Genomic DNA, 26,493 nt, shown 5'->3' with positions numbered 1-26,493 from the left:
CAACATTACATCAGTTGCAAAAGTTCGACATTTCATTAGCAATTTATACAACATTACATCAATTGCAAAAGTTGGACATTTCATTACCACTTTAAACAACATTACATCAGTTGCAAAAGCATACACCTGCTACTAACCAAATACATTAAGACATACTAAGAAAACATCACATACATAGCAAAACAAACCCATCTAATAACCAAATACATTTTCAATTTTGTTGAATTGGATTCAGACTCTCTCAATTTGCCTTCAAGTAACCCGTTTGAATGTTCCAGGTTCTGCATATCGACTTCCAACTTGTTCTTACCCCTAAGCAATCCAGGTATGATATCGACACACCTTTGACAAATTTCTTGATCGTACCATCCAATAAAAGCACAGGTTGAGCCCCAGAATGCAAAAAACCATGATCGATTGAAAGATGAAGAAAACCTTAATTTGAAGAGATATGATATTACCTGGACTGGACAAGCATAAAAACGACGACCAGGATTCTTGCTTGTCCATGAGGTCTGAATTATTGCCTCTCTTCCACAATGGCAGAAAACCATGATCAACGATGATTTGGAGGATGAAGAAAACCTAATTTGATGGCCAGATGAATTGAAGAGATGATTTTATGTTGGTGAGTGGTTAGTGTGTGATATAAATGAGGAATTAAATGGGGATTTAAAGGATTTGAGAGGGAATGACTATTTTACTCTCATGTGCCTTGCACATGACATATTTTAAATGAGATTTCTAACCTGGTTTGGCCTAAAGGAGAAAACTTGCAAGATTTTGAAACGTAAAGGACCCGCCTGTCAACTTTTTGCCTAAAGGACAACGCCTGAAACTTGATGTAAAGATAAAGGAAAAAACTTGTAATTTACTCCAAGATTTATGAATTTGGCATGCCTTTTTTGGAGTCGAAGGTTCAAACAACGATTTAAACGTTCTAGCAAGATCTGAGATTTTCGACGACATCATTAGAGGTACCAGTCCTAATTCTTCGTTCATGCTCATACAAGCACGTGTATTATCTAGTCGATGGTATATACCCAAGCTATGCGACTGTTATTAAAACTATACGAGATCCTACTGATGAAAAAAGAAAAAAATATACGAAGTGCCAAGAAGTGGCAAGAAATGATGTCGAAAGGTTGTTTGGTGTGTTAAAGTCAAGATGATATATAATACAAAACACAGAACGTGCAGGGACACCAAAAAGATTAAGATACACTATGTATACTTGTACAATACTTCTAACATGATCATTGAAGACGAAGGTCGAGCGATGTGCGAATACGACCCGAATGATATTGGTGAGACACAACAAGAATCAAATATATGGGTGTTACGCAATGAATATGTGCATGAGAACCTTTGTGCAGATTTAACTGTCTGTATTTGAAATAACTTTCGTGTCAATCCCATTGGTGACAAATAGTGGTGTTTGTAGGTTTATGCAAAATTTATTTTATGCTTTTAATATGTAATTTTAGATTAAAATTTATGTTTTTTTTTTATTTTTAAGTTTCTTGAATTTTTATTAAATGTCTAATTTTCTTAAAACAATATTCTTATTGTCTACATCTATTAATTCATAACAAATTGAGGAATAGTAACCTTTTTTTTGTTTTTTTTTTCGCTATGTCTTTTATGGTTTTTTTTGTTTGCGTATTAAACTTTAAGATTTTTCATTTTTGTAATAAAAAAACTTTGATTTTGTTATAATTTTGCGACAAAAGTTAAATGGGTTTTGTTTTTTATATTAGTTTTTGTTTTACACTTTTTACGGGTTTGATCGTTGTTTGATTACTACCTAACATGGTGTTTGATTGTCACATTTGGCGCCTCAAGTTTATTCACCACCTAAAACTTATAACATGTGTCAGTATACATTCGACTTCGTCAATGTTTTACGTCACGTAAGTCACTTGGTGTAAAAGTTCGTGATTTCGTTTTACGTTTTTTTTTTCGATTTTAGTTGTCGTTTGCTTGTTACTTAGCATGGTTTTACGTCTTACGCCCTAAAACATTGGTAACATGGTTTTACGCTCTCCGCCCCGCAACGATGGGGGTTAAGACTAGTTTATTATTACTTTAACATATTAAACAAATAAAAAATAAAAAAAATGTTATCTATAAATAAAATACATTAAATAAAAATGAAAATAAATAGAAGGTGGAAGGGGGAAGAAACCACACCCCTATTTGGGGTAAGGATGCTTAGGTGGAAGGGATGGTGATGTGGGAATGAGGTGAAGTTAGGGGAAGAAGGGGGAAAGAGAAACCACACCCACAACCTAATTAATCTTTGAATCCCCACACATATACAAGATATGCATTTGATAAGAATCCACATGATCAAGCACAATTTGAATAGATGCGACCTTCAAGCATTTGACATATCACATTCTCCCACCACCAAAACATTCACTTCCTCACGCATCGTTGCTCGTCTACGAAAACATCCAACAACATGCTTTAGTGTGGCTTTCGGCTAGACGGACACCCAATGGTATTGATCCTAGCATGCTATGACCATTTCCCCCATACCAGTTCCGCCTGTTGGGTTGGTTCATTACTGTGTATGGCGGTCAAGTTGGTTCCACTTTACAATGATTCTTATCCAGTCAATCGGTTGTATGGAAACACCATGCATCATGGAAACTCTCATCCACCGTCGAACCTTCGGCGTTGACAACAAAATTCTATGTGATCTAGTCTTGGATTAGCAGTTCGTTTAATTTTCTACGTCTTATGTCCCACGATAGTCGTGGAGCTTGAACGAAAACTCGGTGGGGGACGGTCTTTTAAAATCCAAATCGGTGGAGGCCAGACCCTTAACAATTCAATATTTTACACTACGAAAAATAGATCAGTTAGTACATGTAAATTTATAAATAACTAGCTACTTGAACGGATCAAACCAGGGATGAGCACGGTACCCGTTCGGTATCGAACCGGTACCGATACCGAAAGTACCGGTATCGAAAAACGGGAAAAGTGGGTACCGGTACTGGTGTTTTACCCATAAATACCGGTACCGTACCGCTACCGAAAAAAAAGGGGAAAGTAGGTACCGGTATCGAATATAACCGATACGGTTCGGTACCGGTACCCGATACCAAATGCTCATCCCTAGATCACACCGACTGAATTTGGTAAGATAATGAAACCATTATTTGATTAAAGTACAACCACTTAAACACAATTTATAATCATACATGCATACAAATGTTACAAAATAGTATATAAATAATTCAATATTTTACACTACTATTTTTTTTTCAAAATTTTTCCATAAAGCAAAACACTACGGGTGAAGAAATTGGTGGAGGCCGGGACACCCGCGGGCCTTAATTAACCACCGCCCATGGTCCCATCACACTGTATGTAGCTTTGACTCATTGTCATAGGCCCCTTAACTCTTCTTCCACGACAATTTCTAGCCATCGTTTTGCTTATATTAATTTTAACTTGCGCCCTACGCTTAAACGATTCCACTTGCAACTACCACGTAGTTTCATCAATACAAAAAAAAAAAAAAAAAGAAAAAGAAAAAGAGTCTAAAGCGTGTTTTCTTGTTTGCAAACGTACCATCTAATATATATATACACACATTTCCTTCGAAACATTCGGATAACAAAAATTCTCACTAGTCATCTTGAATCTTCGCACCGGTCGATCCACACTGAAGTTTGAGTCGTCACCCGCTAAACAAAAATATCCGAGGTTTGTAAACACACCCACAAAGTTACTTTCCTCTCCGAATCGATTTTGCTTCCAAACACAGTTATACATAGTTGAGTACATGTTATTACACCAGAAACACAGAGTTTGTAGTTTGTAAGCTTACATGTCTATTACCATTTTCTTTTCAAAAATTTTGAATTGAGTACTACCCTTTTTCTTGTTCCAGATTTAGATGAAGACCATGCCTTCCATTGAAGATGTGAAGCACTTGCAGATTCCTCTTCGGGAGATATCATTGGCGACAAATGGATTTGCAAAAGAGAATTTCATTGGAGAAGGTGGATTTGGGCCTGTGTACAAAGGCATATCCAAAAAACACGGCTCCATCGCGGTGAAGCGGTTGGTGTATAGGCAAATGCGTGGGCAAGGAGATCACCAGTTTAAGACGGAGATTGCATTGCTTTCAAAATATAAACATGAAAATATTGTCTCTCTTCGTGGTTTCTGTGACGAAGAAGGCGAGAAGATTCTTGTTTATAGGTATGAAATCAACGGGAGTCTTGACAAGCATTTAAACAACGAAAATCTAACCTGGATCCAACGCCTATGGATTTGCCTAGATGCTGCCCGTGGGTTACAATACCTTCACGATAACGTTGGGTCTCAACTTGGAATCTTCCACCGCGACGTGAAAAGCCCCAATATCCTTTTGGATGAAGGCTGGAAGGCAAAAATTTCAGATTTTGGGTTGTCAAGAGCACGCCCTGCCAATATGCAGGCTAGCTTTCTTATCTCGTATCCGTGTGGCACAGAAGGATATATTGATCCAGACTACAATAACAACTGTTATCTCACCCAAAAATCTGACGTCTACTCCTTTGGGGTCGTATTGTGGGAAGTTTTGTGTGGAAGGCTCGCATATGTTCCATCATACAATGATGACCGTCGATCTTTAGCTGTTTGGGTTGAAAAACATTACGCAAGGGGAATGTTAGACAAGATCATTCCTTCCTATTTACACAAGCAGATGAACACAGATTCATTACGTATGTTTTCAAAGATTGCCTATCAATGTTTGAAGAACAGAGAAGAACGCCCAACAATGAAGGAGGTCGTGTATCAGTTACAAGAAGCTATTGATCATCAACTAGTAAGTTGTTACACTTGTCATAAGGTTAATTTTACATATTTTATTGACATCAGTTCACTTTACTCCTTGATACCACTAGTAATCTACAATATTACTTATATAAAGTCCTTTTGGTAGTGTTTTATAAAGAAGCCGGAGGAAGAAGCAAAGCCGAGCATTGGAGAGAAGGAAAAGGGAGAGGATTCAAGAGACCCGGCACCATGTCCCTCACAACAACAACAAGAGATTGTTTTGAGCATTTACATGCATTGTCAAAGTTGTGCTAGAGATGTCAAGCGATGTCTCAAAGGCTTTGAGGGTTTGTATATTTTTCTTTTTCTAGTTTCTTGATTGAAATTTCTTTTTTTTTGGTATACTCAATAATTATTAAGTTGTTTTGAAATATAGGCGTTGAAGATGTTGTTACGGACTGTGAGACTCATACGGTTGTGGTTAAGGGAGAAAAAGTTGATCCGTTGAAGGTTCTAGAAAGAATTAAGATGAAAAGTCACCGAAATGTTGAGCTTCTATCACCATCACTAACGGAGGGGCTCAATGAACTAGAGCTTTCTAAATCAGAAGAGAAGAAATATGAGGTTGCCAATTATTCTTATTATTTTTATATATATCATCTTTTCATAATAATCTGGTGTGACAATGAGTTTCTTTTGGGTTTTAATAAAAATGTGTGTATAGAGGATGATGATATAGATTGTTGTTTTTCATTAGGTAAAGAATCTGGAGGAGGGAGAGAAAGAGGTCGAAGAAGCAAAACCGGCTTTCGGAGATGAGGAAATGGTAAAGGGGTCAAAAGACCAGCTACCACCTCCCTCGCCGCAAGAGATTGTTTTGAATGTATTCATGGATTGCGAAGGTTGTGCTAAAAAAGTCCGACGATGCCTTAAAGGCTTTGAGGGTTTGTACTCTTTTCTATTTTTTTTTGTTTTATGGAGTTTCTTTATTGTTCTTATTTTGGTATAATTTATAATTAAGTGTTTTTTTTTTTTTTTTTTTTTTTTTTTTTTTTTTTTTTTTTTTTTTTTTTTGAAAAATAGGCGTTGAAGATGTTGTGACGGATTGTGAGACACAAAAGGTTGTAGTAAAGGGAAGAAAAGTAGATCCACTGAAGGTTCTAGAAAGAGTCCAAAAGATATGCCACCAAAAAGTTGAGCTTCTACCGGAGGTCCAAAAACCATTGAGAGATGAGCCCAAGAAGCCGAAGCAAGAAAAACCTCGAAAACAGGTTTTAATTATGATTAATAATGCGTGTGTATGTTAATATTAGAAAATTATGATGTTCTAATTTTGGATTTTTGTGGGTATCATTATAGGGATGGAAGTCTTGGTTCTAAAAAAAGTAACGGTCAAACGCACTTTTCCTACAACGGAGATGGTGGATTATTTGCACGACATTAAGCAAAAAAGTTGTAATCGCTAAGCACGCTAGATATGGAGCTCTCTCATCCACATCAATGCGCCTATAATGTGTTGATGATATTTAGTCTTAAAACTAGGGTCTATCTAGAAATTTGTCTTTTAGATCTTCAAAAGAAATAGATATATCAATTATGTATGGTTGTATATGCATAAAGAAATAGACGTGCATGCATAGTGAAGATGTAAATAGAAGTGCACGTATAGTTAGACTTGAAGTAAATTGTATTATAAGAGTGAAAATATATGGGAATGAAAAGCTGAAGTATTATAAATTGAAGCTTTTATCTTTCAGTTGAAGTACATATACATATTGCTTGATAGTGGTGGTATCAAACCCAACCTGTTTTTCTCAGGACTTGGTGCTCAAACCTACTCAGTATTTTGGGAAGAAAAGGAACCCAGCGAGGTGGATGAGATGGTTAGCCAGCGGTGGATGTCTAACCGGTGGTGATGTCTTGGCCAAAAAAGATAATGCACCGTTCAAAGAATTTTCACCATTAAAAAAAGTGGTCGAACTTAAATTATTATTTGTTATAAACCAGACATTTTAGGCCCAACCCATTACTTACGGGATTTAGGGTTTACAGTTTTGTTTATCTATATATTGTAATGAAACAATGAGAATTCAGTTTATCTCTATTCTCCTTGGTTTTTATCACGTTATCAGCACGACGGTGCTCCGTGTAAAACCCTAAATTACAATCAGCCGCACACCCCTCTTTTGCTCACTCCTCCCTCGGGGGGCATTTCCGGCGACCGGAGCATATTCCGGCGCCTCGTTTTCCAGCGAAACACCTCCCCAAGCCCCTCTCCTTCTTATACTTGTTCACCCCACACCAAATCCTGCTCCTTTTCTCTCTCGTCGTTTTGACGGCGCCGCCGCCGCCGCTCACGTCGGTGGTAGCAGTAGAGGTGGTCGACGACGATACGGCGGCGATGGTGGTGGTGATCGTTACAGTAGAGGAGCAGCGGCGCCGCCGCCTGCGGCAGCGACTGTGTTTCTCGGCAATCAAATTCGGGTGGAGCTCGAGTCCAAGGAAGCAGCAGTGGTTGTTGTGGTGGCGCGGATTTCAGTGGAGGTGGTGGTGACGGAGCCAACGACAGCTCCGGCTCGTGCACGTCAGATCCCTCCTCTTGTGTCTCGAAGCTTTTGGTCAGTATTATGTCATTCCTGATACCTTTATGTTGTCTGATTTTGCTTAAAATTGTTAAAAGTTTGCTTGCTTGGAAGTGTTTTTAAATTGGTAGGATGTTAAATGGTTACTAAAGATATGATTAGAATCATGTTTGTGGATGTAGTAATAGTTGGTGCACTGTTAAGTGTCGCTGTGTTCTCTGTTTCCTTTTTAAACCCATAACAAATAGTCAAAATGATGTTTATAATGATATGTTTTCTTGGGGTATAAACTGCTTGTATGATGAAGAGTGGTATGTTATGTGCTTCTAATATGGTCAATGGCTTGCAACCACGTTCACATCATGTATTTCAACCACATTCTGCATGTTGTCATTATTCTAGCAGTATATTAAATTTGCTTATTTATCTTTCATGTTAGTGGGTTAGTTAGTAGATTATTATTTTTTTTTTTGCAATTATGTTTTGTTAGTTTATGCCTATAAAAGGCATTATGTGTTTCACTATTGGATATGAATGAAGAAATGAATTAGTCACTTTCAAAAGTCTTGTTTTCTTTCAAGTTCTTATCTATTTTCTTTGGATCATTTGATTACGATTCAGTTCGTAACATGGTACATGTTATCATATAATTTTTAATCCGAGTGATGACAAATTATTGCTACTTTTAGTTGTAAAAATCATATATTGATTTATTCATCTTTCTTTATGCATGTTATATCGCTTTTAATCAAGATGTATGATTTTATTGTGGCTTTCTATCATATATCAACATTAATTTGAAAACTAACGCACACGATTTCGATAAAATAGAGCATGACCTATAATAATAGGCTTATCACTATTGCAATTTTATGTGTCTTTTATATGCTTTGATTTATTTAGATGATATGTTAAATAAAAAAAAATCTAAATCATGAAAGAGTATGAATATGCTTAGACATGCCATCCAAAATGTCATGCACACATCTCATTATTGGCCGAAGTGTCATACTCATAACATCTCATTATTGATTTATAGAAGGCCATAAAATTTAAGGCCGATAATCGTACATGATTCAATCATGTAATTACTTCTCAATTTATGTAAAGAGAAGATTACTTACATGAAAAAATCGGATATAACAATTTTCATTTGTCACATCTCAGGATATGCTCCTGAAGTAGCAATATCATAATAAGAGTATGAAATGTTTTATAGTGACTTTATATCCGTATGTTCGAAAACTAATGAAAAGCCATGAAACTTAGTTGGTTTTACTTCATTCCCCGAAGTGAATGTGATTATATAACGATCATTGAAAATATCGTGATCATGGACATAATTGAGGAAATTCCAATGATGGTCATTGTAATAATGAGATCAACCATTAGAAATTATAACAATAGCCAAGTTAATAATGAGATTGACTACCACAAGTGACAAAATAAGGAGTGATAATATGAGAATGATATGTGGAAATAATGACAGTGATATAATATGATAGTTTATACATTATCTCGTATCTTATGTCTTGTACTAGCATACGTGCAAATAATACATATACGATCATAAACCAGAAGTTTATGGATCATGATTATTTACTTTATATGGCATGACCGTCTAGGTCTCCCTGGTAGCATAATGATGAGATGAATAATTAAAAGTGAAACCGGGCACCCTCTCAAAAAACTTAAAAATTTTGCTACCACAAGACTTATCATGTGCAGCATGCTCTCTGGGCAAACTTATAACTCGGCCCTCACAAACTAAATTGATACATGAAACCCCATCATTTTTAGAAAGAATCCAAGGGGATATTTGTGGGCCTATTCATCCTTCGTGTGGACCATTCCGCTATTTCTTGGTCTTAATAGACGCATCCTCAAGGTGGTCACATGTGAGCCCTTTTAGCTACTCGAAATGTAGCATTTGCCCGACTTTAGCTCAAACCATAAAATTGAGAGCCAATTTCCCCGATAATCAAATTAGAAACATCCGGATGGATAATGCGGGAGAGTTCACATCTCAAGCTTTTAATGACTATTGTATGTCAATTGGGATCAATGTTGAACATTCAGTACCTCATGTTCACACACAAAACGGTTTAGCTGAGTCTCAGATTAAATGATTACAAATAATGGCTAGACCACTCTTAATGAGATGTAAATTACCATCTTCTGCATGGGGGCATGCTATTTTGCATGCCGCTGCACTGATTAGATTGAGACCAACTGCTAACTGGTCTCCGGACGAGAATCAAGTTTGTCCCACCTTAGAATTTTTGGTTGTGCAGTATACGTACCAATACCGCCACCACAACGTACTACAATGGGACCCCAAAGAAGACTGGGTATCTATATTGGTTTTAACTCCCAGTCCATAATTAAATATTTAGAAGCAATGACGGGAGACATGTTTACAGCACGGTATGCTGACTGCCATTTTGATGAAACAAAGTTCCCAGTCTTAGGGGGAGATAAGGACAAAGAAAGACTGGTAACACAAGAAATAACGTGGAATGCATCATCGCTATCAAATCTCGACCCCCGAAGTGGTCAATGTGAATATGAAGTCCAAAAGATCATACATTTGCAAAGAATAGCGAATGAATTACCAGATGCATTCACAGACACGAATAGAGTGACAAAGTCACATGTACCAACATCAAATGCACCTGCTCGAATTGAAGTAATCCCAGAAGCGATTACTATACAACGAAAGCGTGGGAGACCAATCGGTTCCAAAGACAAAAACCCACGGAAACAAAAAGAGCAAAGTAATGCAGTTGGTGAAAACTCATAAAAGATTATAAGTGAAACCCCGGTAGAGGTAAATGTCCCAGAAGAGACAACTATGAATCCAGAGGAAAATGAAGTTTCAGAAGAAACACCGGTACCGAACGAAAATGAGATCTCTATTAATTATGTACAAGATAGTACAATGTGGAACCGGAATAAAACACGTGTTGATGATATATTCGCATATGCTATAGCAACGAATGTAATCAATGAAAATGATTACGTACCTAGAACTTTAGAAGAATGCATGCACATAAATGGTTGGCCAAGATGGCAAGAAGCCATAAACGCCGAATTGAATTCGCTCGAAAAGCGACATGTTTTCGGACCTGTAGTCCGAACACCCATAGACGTCAAACCAGTAGGTTATAAATGGGTGTTTGCAATAAAGAGAAATGAAAAGAATGAGATTGTACTATATAAGGCTTGACTTGTAGCGCAAGGGTTTTCCCAAATCCCAGAAGTTGATTATGAGGAAACGTATTCCCCTGTAGTGGATGCGATAACCCTTAGGTTCCTAATCGGCCTCACAATCTCTGAAGGACTTCATATAAGACTAATAGATGTCGTAACCGCATACTTATACGGGACACTTGAAAATGACATCTACATGAAAATCCCTAAAGGATTAAAATTGCCCGAAGCATTAAAATCAACACCTCGAGATATGTGTTCTATAAAGCTCCAGAGATCTTTATATGGTCTCAAACAATCTGGTCGTATGTGGTACAATCGACTTAGTGAATATCTCGAAAAAGAAGGATACAAGTCTGATGTTATCAGTCTATGTGTTTTTATAAAAAGATCACTCTCAAATTTCACTATAATAGCAGTCTATGTTGACGATATCAACATCATCGGATCTCCTGAAGAGATAGAGAAAGCTGCTCAGTTGTTAAAGAAGGAATTTAAGATGAAAGATCTTGGTATGACAAAATTATGCATCGGACTACAATTTGAGTATTTGTGCAATGGCACATTTGTCCATCAATCAAACTACATCCAGAAGATGTTAGTATGTTTCAATATGGATAAAGCACATCCGTTTAGTGTACCTATGGTTGTCCGACCGCTAGATCCACACAAGAATCCTTATCGCCCTCAAGAAGAAGGCGAAGAAGTACTTGGTCCAGAAGTACCGTACTTAAGCGCGATCGGTGCCCTTATGTATCTCGCAAATAACACAAGACCTGACATTGCATTTGCAGTACATGTACTAGCGAGATACAGTTCGAATCCAACAGGTAGACATTGGAATGGCGTAAAACATATATTCCGGTATATTTGCGGGATACAAGACTTAGGTCTTTTCTATCAGAAAGATCAAAAGTCCCAGCTTGTTGGGTATGCTGATGCCGGATATCTATCAGATCCTCACAAAGCAAAATCTCAGACAGGTTATGTATTCACATACGGCGGCACAACAATTTCTTGGAAGTCAACTAAGCAAACACTTACAGCAACATCATCAAATCATGCCGAATTGATAGCACTATATGATGCTGATCGAGAATGCGTATGGTTGAGATTAATGATTAATCACATACAAGAAGCATGCGGATTAGAACAGATCAAGAAGGAGCTGACAATTATTTATGAAGACAATGCTGCTTGCATAGCTCAGGTCAGAGAAGGTTATATCAAGGGTGATCGAACAAAGCACATCTCACCAAAATTTTTCTCAACATATGACTTGCAAAAGGAAGGGGAAATTGATGTTCGCCAGATTAAGTCAAGCGAAAATCTAGCTGACCTGTTCACAAAATCTTTACCCAGAAGCAGTTTCGAGCAACTATCACACAAGATCGGTCTTCGTAGATTGAAAGATGTTTGTTGAATTCAGGGGGAGAATTATGCACGCTGTACTCTTTTTCCCTTAACTAAGTTTTGTCCCACTGGGTTTTCTTAGTAAGGTTTTTAATGAGGCAGCATAGCTGATCCAGTAGTATCAGTTTATTTATTCAGGTCCTGAAGTACCTATTTAACATCATCCTGAAGTATGTTGTTAAACTGTGTGTAATTCTAAATGTCTGAGGGGGAGTGTTATAAACCAGACATTTTAGACCCAACCCATTACTTATGGGATTTAGGGTTTACAGTTTTGTTTATCTATATATTGTAATGAAACAATGAGAATTCAGTTTATCTCTATTCTCCTTGGTTTTTATCATTATCATTATTATTATTATTATTATTATTATTATTATTATTATTATTATTATTATTTATACTTTATGTTAATAGATTTTGCATGTTACGTCCTTTGACACTAGCCCAGTTAAATATTTTCGTTAAACAATGTAACACCCCAACCTGAACAGGCTGACGTGTCACTCATACATATATCAAAACTAAAACCAATCCATAACGTTGAAAACAAAAGAGCCTAACTACATTTTCTTACATTACCGAAATAAAAATAAATCTTTATCTTCAATACACTCTTCACTTATTCCCCACGTTTACCTGTCAAACACATAAGGCAAACACAAGAAAGAAACTACGGCTGAGCCAAAAAGTTGCCCAGTAACGGAGAAATCAACAGTAAAAGTAAGACCGACATATGGAAGCAAAACAGACGGTACTGACACTAACAAATCCAAAAGATGGCACTGAACAAATACTTCTATAACTTGAATCCCAAAACTTATACTGAACAGATAACATATACTGAACATAATCAGATGCATATAATCATATCAAACATATCATAACAGAGACAAGACATACGTGACAACATATAACAAAAAACAAGTCACGTGATATAGAAGCACCCACGAGCCTAAACAGAGGCATGCATGGCTATAGTCCATGCGCCGAGATGGTGCGTGTAGGCGCACACACATTATTCCATCTCAACAGGAGTCAGGAGTCAGGAGTCAGAGCTAAGATCGATCTATTCGCCTCTAGGGGCCATGTGCTACACAAGCACAAACTAGAAACGCCATGAACTTTAGTTACGCACCGTCACGATGAGTGCCATGTCGTTGATGCCCCAACGGTAAGTCAGAAGCGCTCGGGTGACAGAGTACAAAGCCGTATCAGAAATAAAATGTATTTTGACATAAGTTTAGAGGGAACATGCAATAATGAGCACAAAGTCTAAGGTCTATTGCATGCTACAATATATACTAGTCTTATAACAATACGAAACAGAGACAAGTAGCGAAAACATCCGTACTACAAAGTAACGGACTTGAATAAAATACTATAATGAAAAGATAACAGAATCCGTACCTTAAATTTAGCTAGGCAAAAGCAAAAGCAAATCAAGTCATCCACAATTAGTACACGGACCTATATTTAAATTATTACGGGATTACTCTTATGAAACACCCAGTTGGTTATCTAACTAGTTGGCTTATCGATTTCCGACGACAAAGACTATACGGATTTTTTTCTTGTCAAATTATTACGCTTCCGAAATTTCAGAGTCCCACCAGAATTTTACATTTAGAATATCTTTAACACGATGAAAATTCTTTTTTTTTTTTGTACCGTATCACAATCGATAGGATACTGATTATGTAACAACAGACATAACTCTAATTTCTGTATAAGAGTCAGCTCTTAATTTAAAACAATCAAATATACAACTTAAGTTGTATTTGATATTTATAAGTGATCTATTATAATATTATATAATATAATTGGAAAAAGTTTGTAGAACTAAAAACATTTAATTTAATATTTAACATAGTATGGCTTTAGTGTATCATCTTCCTCGTCAGAAACATCCAAACAAGACCAATATTTGCATGAATATTTTCAAATAGTATGATGGTTCGATGTGATACCTCAGATGATCATACAGATCTGAATCGAGATAAGCAACAGGGGTGATTAACGGGTGATCTTGAATCAAACTGACTTGAACGGAATGCGAGTGGAATCCGTGGTGGCAACTCTGGTTCGTGGTGGCAGACGGTGGCACCGCGCCGTCATAAATGGAATGCGGACCGCATGAGATGGTCACGGTAGTACGGTACCGACGCTGGCTTGGAGCACGGCTAATGACAGCGGTGATGAGTGCTTAAAGATGGAGACGTGGTTGTTATGCGCAGCGGTGTGACGGTGGCTGGATCGGGAGTCAAAACTACACTGGCGACACCAAGGTCACAGGAATGAGTGCGGCAAGGGTGGAGTCGAAGAACGAAGGTAACCGGAGACACACAATAAGCCTTCGGACGGTCGTGCGGAACCGAACTAGGGTGTGCGACAGTGGTGGTGCGGCGACAGTCGTGCGAAACAACTGATCAAACTTATAAGTGATTTGAATGGGTTTATAAGGAACGACGATCCTAGTATCGTATCCCAAAACGTTCGGCAGTTTGGTTTGAATGATAATATAGTAACTTAAAATTACATTACAAAAAGAAAAATGGCCAAAGAGATAAACATTTTGCCGCAAAAGACGTCGGAAGAAGGATTTGAAAATTGTATTATTAATTAATTAATAGTATATAGGGGATGGTTCAAATGAAAACCACTTTTATTGCGAAAACTCGAAAACTAACTAAAAAAAGCCTAAAAAACACCCAAAAAAATTTTTTTTTCAATTTTTTTTTATAAAAATCGCTAGTTTTTATATATAAAAAAAACTTTTTTTCAAAAAAAAAAAAAAAAAAATTTTGTGTAGTGCACATGTGTAATAATACACATGTGTAGTACACATACATATGTACAGTATTACACATGTGCACTACACAAATTTTTTTTTTTTTTTTTGAAAATTTTTTTTTATATTAAAAAACCTGCGAAATTTTGATTGCAAAAAAAAAATTAAAAAAAAAAAAATTTTTGTATGTTTTTTTGGCTTTTTTTAATTAGTTTTCGAGTTTTCACAATAACTAGTGGTTTTCATTTGAACCTTCCCATACTTTTCTATTTCTTTATTTATGTACGTAGAATCAAAACAAAGCATGCATATTTATCTTAACATATTTAATTAACAAAAACCTAAGATTTTTTTTTTATTACTGTTATTATTAATAGATTTCTTTTATACACTTATTATTTTTCGTATATTACAACTCCACCCATCTTAAAAAAAAAATTTGTCCTCAAAATTGCTAAGTACGAACACAAACGCTTCACACATAACGGACACGGACAAGACTTAACACATAGCAAGTATTTAGACATCACACATACTAATGTACGGAGTTCCTAAGATGGCAATTAAACGGATACTAAATCAAATCAAAACAAGTATCCCTAAAAGGAGCATATGTAACTAGAGGATACTCTAAAGCAGTGGACAAGGACTTCAAATACTTAGCAGATAAAAGTGATAAACATATATACACACTTAATTATTAAAAGTTTAAACAAATAATCTAAGAATTATTCATCAAATTCTATGTAGAATTTTGATTCGTTCTATTATAAAAAAAAATATAACTTTTATTTTCAAATATTACAATTTTACCCACTAAAAAAATTGTCCTCGAAATTGTTAAAGTATGGATGATGAGCAAATTTAGGTATAACAGTTACGAAACGAATTTTAAACATCGTGTGCTTATATATGAAACATACTAAAGTGTGGAGTTCTGAGACGGTCAAAAGACGCATATAAAACAAATTCAAATTCAGAATTAACAAAACAAGTAAAGTGAGATTTAGAATGCTAAGACACAACAAATTCGGGTACATACTAATCTACACAATATGAGTCCAAAAGCATACATATGTACCTGTAATTCACGATTATGTTCGCGACCATAATTGTCAATTACCTTACATAAGTGTACTAACGGTCCTCTTATCATGCATCTTAATGACCTATTAAAATTGTAAAGAAAGCTAGTGTGGCGATAAACAAATCATAGTTAGCAATAGTTCTAAAAACAAATACTAAAGCGAACACCAGAAAAAATGCTGAAAGACAACAAACTAACGAGTACGAAAATTGATCAGAAGTTGAAATCCTAACCCAACGTCTACCCATAACCTCACATGTTAAGTTTTTAAGGTTTAAGTTTTCTACAGGAAAGAGCCTTGGCTCTGATACCATAATTGTAACACCCCAACCTGAACAGGCTGACGTGTCACTCATACAGATATCAAAACTAAAACCAATCCATAACGTTGAAAACAAAAGAGCCTAACTACATTTTCTTACATTACCGAAATAAAAATAAATCTTTATCTTCAATATACTCTTCACTTATTCCTCACGTTTCCCCAAATTACCTGTCAAACACATAAGGCAAACACAAGAAAGAAACTACGGCTGAGCCAAAAAGTTGCCCAGTAACGGAGAAATCAACAGTAAAAGTAAGACCGACATATGGAAGCAAAACAGACGGTACTGACACTAACAAATCCAAAAGATGGCACTGAACAAATACTTCTATAACTTGAATCCCAAAACTAATACTGAACAGATAACATATACTGAACATAATCAGATGCATATAATCATATCAAACATATCATAACAGAGACAAGACATACGTGACAACATATAACAATAAAACAAGTCACGTGATATAGAAGCACCCACGAGCCTAAACAGAGGCATGCATGGCTATAGTCCATGCGCCGAGATGGTGCGTGTAGGCGCACACACATTATTCCATCTCAACAGGAGTCAGGAGTCAGAGCTAAGATCGATCTATTCGCCTCTAGGGGCCATGTGCTACACAAGCACAAACTAGAAACGCCGTGAACTTTAGTTACGCACCGTCACGATGAGTGCCATGTCGTTGACGCCCCAACGACAAGTCAGAAGCGCTCGGGTGACAGAGTACAAAGCCGTATCAGAAATAAAATGTATTTTGACATAAGTTTAGAGGGAACATGCAATAATGAGCACAAAGTCTAAGGTCTATTGCATGCTACAATATATACTAGTCTTATAACAATACGAAACAGAGACAAGTAGCGAAAACATCCGTACTACAAAGTAACGGACTTGAATAAAATACTTTAATGAAAAGATAACAGAATCCGTACCTTAAATTTAGCTAGGCAAAAGCAAAAGCAAATCAAGTCATCCACAATTAGTACACGGACCTATATTTAAATTATTACGGGATTACTCTTATGAAACACCCAGTTGGTTATTTAACTAGTTGGCTTATCGATTTCCGACGACAAAGACTATACGGATTTTTTTTCTTGTCAAATTATTACGCTTCCGAAATTTCATAGTCCCATCAGAATTTTACATTTAGAATATCTTTAACACGATGAAAATTCTTTTTTTTTGTACCGTATCACAATCGATAGGATACTGATTATGTAACAACAGGCATAACTCTAATTTCTGTATAAGAGTCAGCTCTTAATTTAAAACAATCAAATATACAACTTAAGTTGTATTTGATATTTATAAGTGATCTATTATAATATTATATAATATAATTGGAAACATGTGGGTGAAAGTTTGTAGAACTAAAAACATTTAATTTAATATTTAACATAGTATGGCTTTAGTGTATCATCTTCCTCGTCAGAAACATCCAAACAAGACCAATATTTGCATGAATATTTTCAAATAGTATGATGGTTCGATGTGATACCTCAGATGATCATACAGATCTGAATCGAGATAAGCAACAGGGGTGATTAACGGGTGATCTTGAATAAATCTGACTTGAACGGAATGCGAGTGGAATCCGTGGTGGCAACTCTGGTTCGTGGTGGCAGACGGTGGCACCGCGGCGGTCATAAATGGAATGCGGACCGCATGAGATGGTCACGGTAGTACGGTACCGACGCTGGCTTGGAGCACGGCTAATGACAGCGGTGATGAGTGCTTAAAGATGGAGACGTGGTTGTTATGCGCAGCGGTGTGACGGTGGCTGGATCGGGAGTCAAAACTACACTGGCGACACCAAGGTCACAGGAATGAGTGCGGCAAGGGTGGAGTCGAAGAACGAAGGTAACCGGAGACACACAATAAGCCTTCGGACGGTCGTGCGGAACCGAACTAGGGTGTGCGACAGTGGTGGTGCGGCGACAGTCGTGCGTAACAACTGATCAAACTTATAAGTGATTTGAATGGGTTTATAAGGAACGACGATCCTAGTATCGTATCCCAAAACGTTCGGCAGTTTGGTTTGAATGATAATATAGTAACTTAAAATTACATTACAAAAAGAAAAATGGCCAAAGAGATAAACATTTTGCCGCAAAAGACGTCGGAACAAGGATTTGAAAATTGTATTATTAAATAATTAATAGTATATAGGGGATGGTTCAAATGAAAACCACTTTTATTGCGAAAACTCGAAAACTAACTAAAAAAAGCCTAAAAAACACACAAAAAATTTTTTTTTTTCAATTTTTTTTATAAAAATCGCTAGTTTTTATATATAAAAAAAACTTTTTTTCAAAAAAAAAAAAAATTTTTGTGTAGTGCACATGTGTAATAATACACATGTGTAGTACACATACATATGTGCAGTATTACACATGTGCACTACACAAATTTTTTTTTTTTTTTTTTTGAAATTTTTTTTATATTAAAAAACCTGCGAAATTTTGATTGCAAAAAAAAAAAAAAAATTAAAAAAAAATTTTTTTGTATGTTTTTTTGGCTTTTTTTAATTAGTTTTCGAGTTTTCACAATAACTAGTGGTTTTCATTTGAACATTCCCCTACTTTTCTATTTCTTTATTTATGTACGTAGAATCAAAACAAAGCATGCATATTTATCTTAACATATTTAATTAACAAAAACCTAAGATTTCTTTTTATTACTATTATTATTAATAGATTTCTTTTATACACTTATTATTTTTCGTATATTACAACTCCACCCATCTTAAAAAAAAATTTGTCCTCAAAATTGCTAAGTACGAACACAAACGCTTCACACATAACGGACACGGACAAGACTTAACACATAGCAAGTATTTAGACATCACACATACTAATGTACGGAGTTTCTAAGATGGCAATTAAACGGATACTAAATCAAATCAAAACAAGTATCCCTAAAAGGAGCATATGTAACTAGAGGATACTCTAAAGCAGTGGACAAGGACTTCAAATACTTAGCAGATAAAAGTGATAAACATATATACACACTTAATTATTAAAAGTTTAAACAAATAATCTAAGAATTATTCATCAAATTCTATGTAGAATTTTGATTCGTTCTATTATAAAAAAAAATATAACTTTTATTTTCAAATATTACAATTTTACCCACTAAAAAAATTGTCCTCGAAATTGTCAAAGTATGGATGATGAGCAAATTTAGGTATAACAGTTACGAAACGAATTTTAAACATCGTGTGCTTATATATGAAACATACTAAAGTGTGGAGTTCTGAGACGGTCAAAAGACGCATACAAAACAAATTCAAATTCAGAATTAACAAAACAAGTAAAGTGAGATTTAGAATGCTAAGACACAACAAATTCGGGTACATACTAATCTACACAATATGAGTCCAAAAGCATACATATGTACCTGTAATTCACGATTATGTTCGCGACCATAATTGTCAATTACCTTACATAAGTGTACTAACGGTCCTCTTATCATGCATCTTAATGACCTATTAAAATTGTAAAGAAAGCTAGTGTGGCGATAAACAAATCATAGTTAGCAATAGTTCTAAAAACAAATACTAAAGCGAACACCAGAAAAAATGCTGAAAGACAACAAACTAACGAGTACGAAAATTGATCAGAAGTTGAAATCCTAACCCAACGTCTACCCATATCCTCACATGTTAAGTTTTTAAGGTTTAAGTTTTCTACAGGAAAGAGCCTTGGCTCTGATACCATAATTGTAACACCCCAACCTGAACAGGCTGACGTGTCACTCATACAGATATCAAAACTAAAACCAATCCATAACGTTGAAAACAAAAGAGCCTAACTACATTTTCTTACATTACCGAAATAAAAATAAATCTTTATCTTCAATACACTCTTCACTTATTCCTCACGTTTCCCCAAATTACCTGTCAAACACATAAGGCAAACACAAGAAAGAAACTACGGCTGAGCCAAAAAGTTGCCCAGTAACGGAGAAATCAACAGTAAAAGTAAGACCGACATATGGAAGCAAAACAGACGGTACTGACACTAACAAATCCAAAAGATGGCACTGAACAAATACTTCTATAACTTGAATCCCAAAACTAATACTGAACAGATAACATATACTGAACATAATCAGATGCATATAATCATATCAAACATATCATAACAGAGACAAGACATACGTGACAACATATAACAATAAAACAAGTCACGTGATATAGAAGCACCCACGAGCCTAAACAGAGGCATGCATGGCTATAGTCCATGCGCCGAGATGGTGCGTGTAGGCGCACACACATTATTCCATCTCAACAGGAGTCAGGAGTCAGAGCTAAGATCGATCTATTCGCCTCTAGGGGCCATGTGCTACACAAGCACAAACTAGAAACGCCGTGAACTTTAGTTACGCACCGTCACGATGAGTGCCATGTCGTTGACGCCCCAACGACAAGTCAGAAGCGCTCGGGTGACAGAGTACAAAGCCGTATCAGAAATAAAATGTATTTTGACATAAGTTTAGAGGGAACATGCAATAATGAGCACAAAGCCTAAGGTCTATTGCATGCTACAATATATACTAGTCTTATAACAATACGAAACAGAGACAAGTAGCGAAAACATCCGTACTACAAAGTAACGGACTTGAATAAAATACTTTAATGAAAAGATAACAGAATCCGTACCTTAAATTTAGCTAGGCAAAAGCAAAAGCAAATCAAGTCATCCACAATTAGTACACGGACCTATATTTAAATTATTACGGGATTACTCTTATGAAACACCCAGTTGGTTATCTAACTAGTTGGCTTATCGATTTCCGACGACAAAGACTATACGGATTTTTTTTCTTGTCAAATTATTACGTTTCCGAAATTTCATAGTCCCACCAGAATTTTACATTTAGAATATCTTTAACACGATGAAAATTATTTTTTTTTGTACCGTATCACAATCGATAGGATACTGATTATGTAACAACAGGCATAACTCTAATTTCTGTATAAGAGTCAGCTCTTAATTTAAAACAATCAAATATACAACTTAAGTTGTATTTGATATTTATAAGTGATCTATTATAATATTATATAATATAATTGGAAACATGTGGGTGAAAGTTTGTAGAACTAAAAACATTTAATTTAATATTTAACATAGTATGGCTTTAGTGTATCATCTTCCTCGTCAGAAACATCCAAACAAGACCAATATTTGCATGAATATTTTCAAATAGTATGATGGTTCGATGTGATACCTCAGATGATCATACAGATCTGAATCGAGATAAGCAACAGGGGTGATTAACGGGTGATCTTGAATCAAACTGACTTGAACGGAATGTGAGTGGAATCCGTGGTGGCAACTCTGGTTCGTGGTGGCAGACGGTGGCACCGCGGCGGTCATAAATGGAATGCGGACCGCATGAGATGGTCACGGTAGTACGGTACCGACGCTGGCTTGGAGCACGGCTAATGGCAGCGGTGATAAGTGCTTAAAGATGGAGACGTGGTTGTTATGCGCAGCGGTGTGACGGTGGCTGGATGGGGAGTCAAAACTACACCGGCGACACCAAGGTCACAGGAATGAGTGCGGCAAGGGTGGAGTCGAAGAACGAAGGTAACCGGAGACACACAATAAGCCTTCGGACGGTCGTGCGGAACCGAACTAGGGTGTGCGGCAGTGGTGGTGCGGCGACAGTCGTGCGAAACAACGGATCAAACTTATAAGTCATTTGAACGGGTTTATAAGGAACGACGATCCTAGTATCGTATCCCAAAACGTTCGGCAGTTTGGTTTGAATAATAATATAGTAACTTAAAATTACATTAGAAAAAGAAAAATGGCCAAAGAGATAAACATTTTGCCGCAAAAGACGTCGGAACAAGGATTTGAAAATTGTATTATTAATTAATTAATAGTATATAGTTTTCTTTTTCTTTTTTTATGTACGTAGAATCAAAACAAAGCATGCACATTTATCTTAACATATTTAATTAACAAAAACCTAAGATTTTTTTTTATTACTACTATTATTAATAGATTTCTTTTATACACTTATTATTTTTCGTATATTACAAACAACCCTTATCATTGTGCATTGACTAAATTACCCTTATTAAATTAAAAAAAAATACAACTAAATTAAAAACTCAACACTCCCTCACCCTCTTTTAGTAAGTACTAACCCCACAATCTCATCATCCCTCCACCGTTTGAAGATTACAACATCAATCGAAGACCACCAGGGTCAATCAAGAAACAACCAATCACCATATTCTTCTCGCTACCATTCAACATACCAGTGACCCACCACCAACTAGTGACCACTTCACGAGCTCTCAATCTCTCACCATCTAGAACCCGTTTAAAATCAAACCCATATTCAAACTTTAAAATCTAAACTAACACAAGATCGTTCTTGAAAAAAACAAACCCCATATCGTTCTTGCCACGAAGCCCATATTTAAACTTCAAAATTCAACCCGTTAAAAACAAACCCTATGACGATGAAATCGACTTGCAAACCGAACCAACAAACATTGGATTGTTCTCGCCCCCTAATTTGACTCGTCGCATTATATGCCAAAGCCACCTATGATTAATTGAGATCAAGGTTTTGGATTTTGACAAGGATTGAAGGTTATGGATAAGTTTGTAAACAAGAGGATTTTGGATAGGAATTTTAGGGGTTTGGGTCGAAGGAGAGAGAGGTGGTTGCGATGGTGGAGTTGATGGTGGTGGATTGGTGGTGCGAGGCTTGAAAATTTTCACCATGGGGTAGGAAGTTACCGTACCTAAAAATTCTATATAAGTATTTTTTTTTTTATAAAACCGGGGGTCGAAAACGTATATACCTAAAAAAATTCTATACGAAACGTACATACATAACACTACTAAGCAAAAAGTTCGGGGGGTCGTGCCCCCCCCCCCAAAAGCTACGCCCTTGTTGGTGGTTGGTTGCAATAGAAGAGGTGGTTTTGGTGGTGTTGTTGACGGAACTAGATTTTTAACAAGCAGTCTTGGTCGGACGTTGGAGGCGGTGGTGGTGGTGGTGATAGGGTGGGGTGGTAGAAATCAACAAAAATTAATAAACCAATTGGACCAATTGGACCAATTGAAGAAAAACTGTTTTTTCGAAAGTTAACTTCATTCATAACGTGAGCAGCCCCTACACTAACAAAGGGGCAACTAGAACCAACAACCAACACGACAACCTACATTAAAAGCAATTTACACCAACTAGACCACATAATGAACATTTATTGAACTATTTTTGTACCACAAGAACCCCAAGAGCCTTTATATCCTCTATGATTTCTTAAATTTTATGGCTTTGTTAGAGAAAATCTTCTCATTTCTGACTTTCCAAATTCTCCAACACGCAATCATCAGTGACGGATCTAGAATTTTTTTCCTGGGGGTGCGAAATATTTTCAAAAATATTTTCATGGAAACATACCCACAAAGTCACGTTGCTCTCTAAATCCATTTTGCCACCAAACACAGTTATACATAGCTATTTAGATAGGCCAAATTACCAATATACCAAATTCTCAGAAACACAAAGTTTATACATAGTCAAACACGAAAATACAGTTTGTAGTTTTATACACTTGCAGATTCCTCTCCATGATATATCTTAGCAACTAATTAGATTGGCCAAATTACCACTATACCAAATTCTCAGAACGAGTTGATATTTTTAAACGAATCAAACTACAGGTTGTGTTCTAGTTTTAACTAATTTGGTCCAGCTATTTATTAAATTACAAAAATTATACCAAACTTTTAATGATATTTAGTATTACTTATAATAGAAAAGTTTCCAAATATTACATGCATTCCTTCTCTCCCAAGTTTTTCTAAATCTTATTCAACCGTCTCTTTCATCATTCCAATTAATTAAAAGCATCCAAAACGCGTTTTACTTCTTTCAAAATGTATCTTTCCAGACATTTCCTTGTACCCAGTACTTGTATATAAAAACAGCTCATCTAGCGGTCTGTCTTCAGTAAGTCGCTTCCACTTAATCTTTTTAAAAAAAATTTCCCAACCACAAAGTTACCCCCTTTTCTTTGAATGGATTTTTCCTTCAAACACATAGTTGCATCAAAGATCATGCCTTCCATTAAAGATGTGAAGCACTTGCAGATTCCTCTCCGGGAGATATCATTGGCAACTAATGGATTTGCCAAAGAGAATCTCATTGGAGAAGGTGGACTTGGGCCTGTGTACAAAGGCATATCCAAAAAACACGGCTCCATCGCGGTGAAGCGGTTGGTTTATAGGCAAATTCTTGGGCAAGGAGACAAGGAATTTAAGACCGAGATAGCTTTGCTTTCAAAATATAAACATGAAAATATTGTCTCTCTTCGTGGTTTCTGTGACAAAGATGGCGAGAAGATTCTTGTTTATAGGTATGAAAGCAATGGGAGTCTTAACGAGCATTTAAACGACGAAAATCTAACCTGGATCCAGCGCCTATGGATTTGCCTAGATGCTGCCCGTGGGTTACAATACCTTCACGATAACGTTGGGTCTCAACTTGGAATCTTCCACCGCGATGTGAAAAGCCCCAATATCCTTTTGGATGAAGACTGGAAGGCAAAAATTTCAGATTTTGGGTTGCCAAGAGCACGCCCTGCCAATATGCAGGGTAGCTTTCTTTTCTCGTATCCGTGTGGCACAGAAGGATATATTGATCCAGACTACTGTAACAACGGTTATCTCACCCAAAAATCTAACGTCTACTCTTTTGGGGTCGTTCTGTGGGAAGTTTTGTGTGGAAGGCTTGCATATGTTCCATCATACAATACAATGATGACCGTGTAAGATTAAATATATTTATTTTATATTTAATCTAGTAGCCATTATAATCATTTACATTATATGGATGAAAATATATAACAATCCTATTAAATAATTAGTTGGTAATTGTTGATGGGCCTAATTACCCTTATTAACTAATTAGGGTTTCCTCCTGGGTGCATATATAAGGAGAATAATGTGGAGGTTAAAGGGTTAGACAATTACACAAACCCTAATAACACATAACATCAATCTCGCCTCCCTCTCCCAACCGAATACCCTTTTCGGTTTCTTCATCACCATCATTAGATTGCACCATAAGGAGGAACCAGATCAAGCTGACAATCATGTCAAACACTACTGCTGGCCTGTCTGATGCAATCAAAGGTATGTTTACATGTTTTCCATTATGTTTAAACAGAACCAATCAACATGTGGTATCAGAGCGTATGTTGATTAGTCGGTTCTGTTTTGTATCCGTAAATCTGGAATAAAACTGGAAAACAGTTTTAATAACCTTAATAAAAAGCCGTTTTTTGCCATCCGAAATCATCATTATTGATCATTACGGATGATTACAGATGATTACGGATCTGGGTTTCATCATCTCGAATGCATCTCAGATCATTACGGATCATTTCAGATGCATTACGAATGAAAATTCATAAAGAAATTTTTTCCTGTTCTGAAATCATGTCCATTATAACTGTTCCGAAATCATAATGTTCAAGAAATTGATTAATAAATTTCCAGATTTCGGATAAAAGATTAAGTTTTGTTTTAGGGTTCATCACATGTTCATGAGAAAAATTCAAAAATTCCTTTAGCTTTGGAATGAATTTAGGATTATTGGGTGTTTGTTCCTGTTTGATTTATTTTTTTATCTAATTAGAATTTTCGAAATCTGTTATTTTATTAATGGATATAATTTTCGAAATAAACAGATAAATATAATTAATATCTAAACAGAAACTTAATCCCATAATCCTTAAGATTTTGGATTAAATCTTATCAATAATTAACTGTCAAAATTAGGGATTTTGTAGCTTGTGGAACACATTACGGATAGGCATTTCGGATGATCATTCCGAATCATTACAGATCGTTTCGGACTAAGCGTCCATCACGAATCAACATATTTGATCATTATGGATCATTTCGAACTAAGGATTACGGATCATTATGGACTAAGCATCATCCATAACAGATCAATAACTAACTGATCATTCCGGATGAACATTTCGGATGGACATTCCGGATGAAGCATCTGTTTCATCCATTACGGATCATTAACTGCCTGATCATTTCGGACCATCTCGGACTTAGTGTCACGGATCATTTAGGACTAAGAATCACCATTTCGGATGAATCCAAGACATAATTCATCTGAAATCATGCGTCTTGGACACATCCGAAATCATCCGAAATCATCCAAGATCATCCGAAATCTTGAGTGTTCATAAAATTTCAAGACTTATTCGAAATCCCATTACTTTATTAAGCAGTT

General features: G+C 36.1%; 2 protein-coding genes across 2 annotated transcripts; both read left to right on the top strand.

Annotated features, from left to right (window-relative positions):
* The first annotated feature begins 3,570 nt into the window (after window positions 1-3,570).
* LOC110894365 (receptor-like protein kinase HERK 1) lies at window positions 3,571-6,527 on the top strand. Its single transcript, XM_022141577.2, has 7 exons — window positions 3,571-3,723; window positions 3,911-4,834; window positions 4,952-5,132; window positions 5,222-5,409; window positions 5,543-5,729; window positions 5,869-6,056; window positions 6,145-6,527. Exons 2-7 carry the CDS (start codon window positions 3,917-3,919, stop codon window positions 6,163-6,165), a joined length of 1,683 nt encoding a protein of 560 aa, XP_021997269.1. The 5' UTR covers window positions 3,571-3,723; window positions 3,911-3,916; the 3' UTR covers window positions 6,166-6,527.
* A 17,769-nt stretch (window positions 6,528-24,296) lies between these two features.
* Window positions 24,297-25,010, top strand: LOC110892590 (receptor-like protein kinase ANXUR2). Its single transcript, XM_022139747.1, has one exon. It carries the CDS (start codon window positions 24,297-24,299, stop codon window positions 25,008-25,010), a length of 714 nt encoding a protein of 237 aa, XP_021995439.1.
* The last annotated feature ends 1,483 nt before the right edge of the window (window positions 25,011-26,493 follow it).

This window comes from Helianthus annuus, chromosome 12 (genome assembly GCF_002127325.2).
Source record: "Helianthus annuus cultivar XRQ/B chromosome 12, HanXRQr2.0-SUNRISE, whole genome shotgun sequence".
Lineage (NCBI taxonomy): Eukaryota > Viridiplantae > Streptophyta > Magnoliopsida > Asterales > Asteraceae > Helianthus > Helianthus annuus.
This window is presented reverse-complemented; position numbering and strand designations above follow the sequence as displayed.